Below are 7,500 nucleotides of genomic sequence, written 5' to 3'. Positions count from 1 at the left end.
TGTTAATGAATTAGAAATTACAGCTGTTTTGTCTAATTAATATATATTGAAGTTTGTAATGTTAGCTTGAGTTTACCTTTTCAACTTATTATCCAGTTGTAAAAGTAATTATACATCCTTGCAACAAATTTTTTTCAGACTGGAACACTGACAGAAGATGGTTTAGACATGAAAGGCGTGGTCCCTGTGTCACGCTCTTCAGGCACAGAGGCAAAGCTTTGTCAGATGACAACTCCTGATGTGCTTCCTCATGATCATCTTCTGTATGCAATGGCTGCTTGTCATTCAATCACTATTATAAATTTACAAATGGTGAGTAAGTCTATTCCTTTACCTATTAAGGCAGATTAACCCATTGTTGCTTGGGGTGTTTGTATGCATTAGCCCTAATTTCCTGCCTGCCTTCCCCGTGATATCACACCCCTAACCTGTAATATTATAACCTTACCTATTTCAACTGGAGAGTTGTCACAGGCATTGATGCCAAACATTTTTAAAGGTGGGGCCACATCTCTGGTGAAGTGAAATTATAAGTAAAAGACAACAGTTGAGGACAACTTTCCTAAAAATTGATATTTTTTTTTTATAGCCAAAATATATTTTATAAGTAACATGATGTTATAAGAATTTAGTAAGATAATAAATATAAGAGTCGGGTAATAAGTAAGCACAGTTATAGCAACAAACTTTCTTAAATAAGACAAATAAAAACAAAATGGATTTTTCCGCAGCTCAGATCTTTATTTTATTAATTTGCTATATCACCCTGAGTTATCATGAAAATGATTGTTCTGGACTGTCCATTATGGTTTTGTTTTACAGCGTTAATTTTGGTTATAAATAGACGCTTTAATAGTGCTTAATTACTAATCTTACCTGACCTCAATCATTTACCTCATTCAATAAGAAAAGCCTTATTTTTATTATATTATTGTTTTTTATACCTTTATAATAATAGTAGTAATACTGCTACTAATAAAAACAGTTATAACATTAGTAATAGAAATAAAAAACAAAAACTTTTTTCCCTAAATTTTGAGGAATGGGGTAAACAGGTGAGAGCAGGCAGGCCTAGTAATTGAGTCCTTGGTAATTAAGCACATGTAAAGATATCTGTGTGTAAAAAAAAAGAGTAAAATAAAACTACTGTGGATAATGCATTTCCAATAAGTTATGAAGTAGATATGAAAAAAATATATGTATATTTATCGTGTAGTACTAAAAGGAATATCAAACATTTTCTGTCCACATTGGGTATTTCCTTTTATTTTATTTTACAGGTTGGTGACCCGTTAGATCTGAAAATGTTTGAGAGTACGAAATGGGTTCTTGATGAACCAGGTCTAGATGATACAAACAAGTATGACATGATGATGCCATCAGTGGTCCGCCCAAGTGCCCCAGATGTTGTGATTAGTAACGAAAATGTTGAAACAGAGGTAAGCAAATGTTGTTATATCATGAAAATGAATTTGACCAAGTGGAGCTCACCTCATAATGATTTGAAAACTGATATTTGTACTTCTTATGTTTACAGCCACCGTTAGAAGTAGGTATACTGCGTCAGTTCCCATTTTCATCAAGCCTTCAGCGTATGTCTGTCATCACTCGAAGACTTGGGGGTCAAAACTTTGACCTGTACTGCAAGGGGTCTCCAGAGGTATGCTTGAGCTTCTCAGTATAAATTTTTTTATAAAATATTTAGGCTTAGGACAATAAAACAGAAAAATAAAGTAACTTAGACAAGTTTACTGAAATCCTAATTGTAGGATTTACATGATTTTATATATTGTCTCACATATTTCAGATGATAGCTAGCTTATCACTGCCAGAGACAGTGCCCAGCAATTTCCAAGAGGAACTTCTCCAGTACACCTACCAAGGATATCGTGTCCTGGCCCTAGCATGGAGACCCCTCAAACTTACTTATCTCAAAGCTCAGAGGATCAGCCGAGATGAGGTGGAATGTGACCTGGTATTTCTAGGTTTGTTGGTAATGGAAAACAGGCTGAAGATAGAAACAAAACCTGTTATTAATCAACTGCATCAGGCAAACATCAGGACTATAATGGTAACAGGTTAGTAACTTTATCATGTTTATCATTTCGTTCCTACCATTGAAAAAGCTATTAGAAGAGGAAATAAAATTTTTTCATAATTTTAAAGAAAGCTTTTAGGTATGATTTGTAATAGCTGTAACATCTATTTTTAATTCTCAGAAGGTAAACATTGCTTGTTTTCTGTTTAACAAGAGTCTAACCAATTTGATATGGAAGAGAATTTTACAGTTTATGTTAGAAGTTAAATACTAAATCCAAGATTATTTAAAGATCCCATAACACTCACATTAGATCTATATTTATCAATTAAAAGGGCAAAAGGTTTTTGATGTAACCTTGTAAAATTTGGTACATGTACTATAACATACTTTTTATTTTGTTTCAGGTGATAACATGTTGACAGCTCTGAGTGTGGGTCGTGAATGTGGTTTGGTTGATCCTAAACAACAAGTTATCAGTATCAAAGCCTATCCACCACATCAAGGTATTCCAGCTAGCCTTACCTTTCACACTACCACCGCAAATACCCCAGCATCCCCAGTGGTAAGTCAATGTTGTAGTTCAATATTACAGTGACAATCAGTATTATAACCAGCATGGTGATGAAATGGAGACTTTCAAAGCAAAATTCACAGTGAAATTAACTTTCTTGGAAATTACAGCCCCTGGCTTGTTCTTCGGGCCCTGGAGCTTTAGTTCTTCCTTCTTCCTAATCCTTTCCAGTTTTTAATGTGAATTAGGTCACTCAGACAATTTAAAAGAAGAATAGCTGAGTTCTTTATATTTTATAATACAATGTTTAGTCTGCCTTCTTCTTTTTAAGACTTAAGCAGATATCTAAAATGTTACTGATCTTTATGATTCTTCTTACCTTTCAGGTAACTACTCAGATGAATGCAGGAGTCCACATTAACTTTGATGAAGAGGTCACAGATAAGTACTGCTTTGCAATTGAGGGCAAGTCATGGGCTGTTGTCCATGCACACTTCCCTGATATACTGCAGAAACTAGTTGTCCGTGGTGCTGTGTTTGCCAGGATGAATCCAGACCAGAAACAGCAACTTATTCAGGAACTTCAGGCACTTGGATATTATGTCGGTATGTATGCTATTATGAATAATTAGGTTTAATTATACAATTGCTAAAAGTTTAACCAATAATTCATGCTATTGTGTACATTTTGGATGAGTATATATTTTAAAGGATGTATTACTTATTACAATGGTTTTATTTTAGGCATGTGTGGTGATGGAGCCAATGACTGTGGTGCCCTCAAGGCAGCCCATGCTGGAATCTCTCTCTCTGAAGCTGAAGCCTCTGTAGCTTCACCCTTCACTTCACAGGATCCAAATATATCATGCATACCCATTCTCATTAGAGAAGGTCGTTGTGCTCTCGTGACTAGCTTTGGAATATTCAAATACATGGCAGCATATTCACTCACCCAGTTTGTGTCCATTATGATTCTTTACTCCATTGATAGTAACCTCACAGATCTACAGTTTCTTTGGATTGACCTCTTCCTTATCACAATTTTTGCCATATTCTTTGGACGCACTGATTCATACAAGGGACCTTTAGCACCATACTCACCTCCGTCTGCTCTTTTGTCTGTGGCACCTATTCTATCTATCCTTATACACTTATTAACTGTAATTGGTTTTCAGACCTTCTGCTTTTTTTATGTACAAGAACAGCCTTGGTTTGTACCATTTAATGCAACAACATCAGATGAAATTTATGCAGGCCATGAAAACTATGCTGTATTTTCTGTGTCACAGTTCCAGTACATTGTCTTGGCACTGGTTTTTTCCAGGGGTCCTCCTTTCCGGCAACATTTCTATAATAATTTCCTTTTGACTGGATCTATCATTATCATGACAGCTTGCAGCATTATTTTGACAGTTAAACCACCTCAGTTCATCATTGACAGTTTTGAATTGGTGCTACCACCTCCTGGTGATCCACAGGCAGAATTCTTTAGATGGCAAATGATTCTTTTGTCTGTCTTATACTCTGCACTGGCCATTTTCATTGAATACTTTATAATTGACTATCTTTGCTACAGGAAATGTAAGAGTAAACTGCATAATGTAGACAAATCTAAAAAGAAATACCTTGCAATAGAGAGAGACCTACAACAAGACAAGACCTGGCCACCCTTATCTCCTGAAGTTGATCAGTCAGGGGGAAACACAGAACTGACATTAGATGCAAGCAGGCTTATCAAAGGAAGCAAGGCCATAAAAAAGATTGAAGCAAATGGACATGCAAATGGTCCTGTGACCACAGTTACTCAGTTCCAATCTTCTTTATAGTATTCACTTGAATGTAATAAACATCACCTAGAATTCCTCAAGGTTCTTATAAGAAGAATGAAAGAATGTTTTGTCATGTGTATTTCTTTAGTGAACTACTTTTTAGGAAGAAGCCAATAGGATAATCATTTCCATTATTTATCCTTAATTTAGCATATCTGTATGTATATGTATTGTATGAGGGATACTGTAGATTGTGTAATCATAGAACTATAAACTAGAGCAAAGCTTCAAATGGAACTTGAATCTTATATTGGTTCTTATATGGTTTCTTTAAATATGTAGACAGTGATAGTAATGATAATCTCTGGACTGGAGAAGAAGGGAACATGAAATATTTATGTTTAGATTGTATGGTTGTATGCAGAGACTAAAGGAGTGTGTTCAGTTTAAAAATGCTTTAATGAGAATGGGGATGGTGATCAGGATTTATTCAGGAAAAATAAAGAACAAAAAGTAATGAAATAAGTGAGAAATATTTGCAGGTGCTGTGCCTTGCAAAGGAATCATTATTTATTAAGTATAAAGCGATAGTATCTGTGTGTCTTATTAAAAGGAACTAGATTCTTAATCAGTAATGGCAGATTCAGAATTTGTGTCTTGAAGTGCATTGTTTGACTATGAGGTAACTGTATTCTCCAGGAAACCTGTTTTCTTTACACTGTTATATTTTCAAATGGAAATATATATTTATATATTTATATTCAGGTGACCAATTTTGCCAAGTGAATAGTGGGCATGAGAAAATGAAAGATGTGCAGTGGACAAGATTACCTTCCAGTGAATTTCACCCTAATCTGTTAAAAGATCCCTGAATCTGCCTGTGATGTATATTGTTTTCTAAAGGTTGTGTTGTAATAAATTCTATTGAAAATGTAAAGAAGAGGAGTAGGCTAAAATAATAGCATATGAAGATCAGTCGACTTTGATCTAGCATTTAGAAATCTGGTACTATATAGAGAACATTGCCCTTTGAACCAGTAGTTGCATCTGCTAATGGCATATCACAACAGATGTTATTCTAAACTAATATATTTCAATTATTGCAGCTTTTGCAATGACAGATCATAGTAATTTATATGTAATTTAAATACTTTATAAGATAGTAAAAGATTTTCTACACATCATGTATTGAATTTTTTTTTCAGTATTAGATGGTCTGTACCCCCTTAATGATGGGGAAACCATAAAAAATTCATAAAAGAGGTTAGTGTATGCATAGCAGGATATCGTGAATGTACTACTAGTTCTGAGTCAGAGTTGTAAAAGTATTATAATGTTCTATAAATGCATACATGTAAAAATGATCTTTATATAAAATGTTTGTAAGAGCGTGAAGTGCTTGTCATAGATATATTTTCATAGTTACATTTAGTAATAGAAAATTCAGATGATTGTATGATTATAGTGATAGGGATCATGTGACTGGCATTGAAGTCAAGGGATTCCATGTGTATAGGAGATTCAGATCCTGTTATCCATTTGTTACTGGAAGTATCAACAAGTTTATTCTCCGGATAAACTGATTATTCCACTGGATATTGCATCGCCATAAGTGTTGTCATTCTGCCAGTAGTTTGATTGTTTTTTTCTTCTTCATCTTTGAGAAGATTTACTTTAATTTACTTCTTATTATTTATTAAGAAATGAAGTGAAACCATGGTCTTCTCTAACATTTAGGAACCTACAGTCTACCTTGATTTGTTTACAATTACCAAAAGTGTTTTCATATCAAATATAATTGTGCCTGTGAATTATTGTTGGAGTATATCAGTGATGGGATGAAGATATGATATTTATAAGGCACAAAATGACCTGACTGGAAGGTTAAAGCATTTTTGATATTTATTTACCACTGTTTTTGTATGATATGAATCTTAGACCCTCTAATCTAATCATGAGAAAATATGTGAATATGATATGCCCTTCATTTATTGCTTTAAGTTTCATAGCAGTATTCTGGAGTATCACCTTTGAGTGTTACTAATATTCATTCTAACATTTTGGTCTGTGCAGTGATTGTTGCTGGCAAGAACACATACTGACTCTTTTTCCTTTTCTTGTGGCATGCCTACCACAAAATAATGATACAAACTATACCATTAAAAATAGTATTCTATAAACATATCTCTACATAAGGCCAAAATGTGAAATCCAAGGCTGTCACTCCATTTGTATTAGATCAAGTTTTCCAATAATGTTTCTTCCAAGTCTGTGTCATGGTGTAATGTATGTGTCTAGCATCATTCTAGCATATAACCTGTAATTATGTTTTACAATTAATTTCAGAGAGAATGGTTATTCAGTTGTACACTAAATGGTTTACAGGACCATTTAGGGCATTTAGACAAGTTTTACATATTTTGAATGTAATAACAATAAAAATATTAATTATAAGAGACTAAGAGTAAAACCACAGCTCATAAATTTTCCTGAAATAGCAAAAATCATTTCTAGTGAATCTGTAGCAAGCATTGTACTTATTTTTCCATTAATGTTGCAAAGATTTTGCTTTTTCTGTGTCAGCATACAGTGATATCAACTGATATTTTTTGAGCATAGAATTATTTCTGCTATGCTAGGCAGATGCAATGAGGAACTCTTTTAGCATTTATTTGAAAATTTAATAGATATAGTATTGTTATTAAAACTACTGTAAAATTAGTATTATTTGGAGTTCATACTGTACATACAGCTTCAGCAGAATATTGATGGTACATTTATGAGTTAGCATTTGTTTAATACAGTATTTCTCTTGCCTTTATTCCTATTTCTTAATAATTTGAACAGGAAATGTTTGGTTAAATATTTATAGCTTTTACATTTGTGATTTTTAATTCCAAAATAGTTTGGATTTAGGTTCCCAGTACTTACTTTTTTCTTATTATCTTTTTAATACTTGTTAGTGACCTACAGGAATGCATGCAGGATTCATGTTTTCTTGCTGCTGTACCGAAATAAAAAAGAGAGGAGCTGAGAGTGTTTCTCTTTATAAATCTTTGTTAGGGGATTTTTTTTTACATAGAATTTTATTGTTTGATCTAACACATTCATTTGCTATGGGAAATTCTCTGATTTCTTATCTATTGACTTTTTTTTTTTTTTTTTTTTTTTACCACTGC

The 7,500-nt window shown here is 33.4% G+C and overlaps 1 protein-coding gene across 3 annotated transcripts in view; it reads left to right on the top strand.

Moving 5' to 3' along the window:
• LOC125031371 (polyamine-transporting ATPase 13A3-like) overlaps window positions 1-7,352 on the top strand; it is a 49,871-nt gene extending 42,519 nt beyond the window's left edge. For all 3 annotated transcript variants that reach the window (XM_047622063.1, XM_047622065.1, XM_047622064.1), the window contains 7 exons: window positions 139-312; window positions 1,281-1,439; window positions 1,538-1,660; window positions 1,808-2,078; window positions 2,446-2,603; window positions 2,939-3,158; window positions 3,297-7,352. In XM_047622063.1, coding sequence (XP_047478019.1) covers window positions 139-312; window positions 1,281-1,439; window positions 1,538-1,660; window positions 1,808-2,078; window positions 2,446-2,603; window positions 2,939-3,158; window positions 3,297-4,378 — 2,187 coding nt within the window. In that variant the 3' untranslated portion in view covers window positions 4,379-7,352. The remainder of the gene's footprint in view (window positions 1-138; window positions 313-1,280; window positions 1,440-1,537; window positions 1,661-1,807; window positions 2,079-2,445; window positions 2,604-2,938; window positions 3,159-3,296) is intronic.
• The last annotated feature ends 148 nt before the right edge of the window (window positions 7,353-7,500 follow it).

Source organism: Penaeus chinensis, chromosome 13 (assembly GCF_019202785.1).
Source record: "Penaeus chinensis breed Huanghai No. 1 chromosome 13, ASM1920278v2, whole genome shotgun sequence".
NCBI lineage: Eukaryota > Metazoa > Arthropoda > Malacostraca > Decapoda > Penaeidae > Penaeus > Penaeus chinensis.
This window is presented reverse-complemented; position numbering and strand designations above follow the sequence as displayed.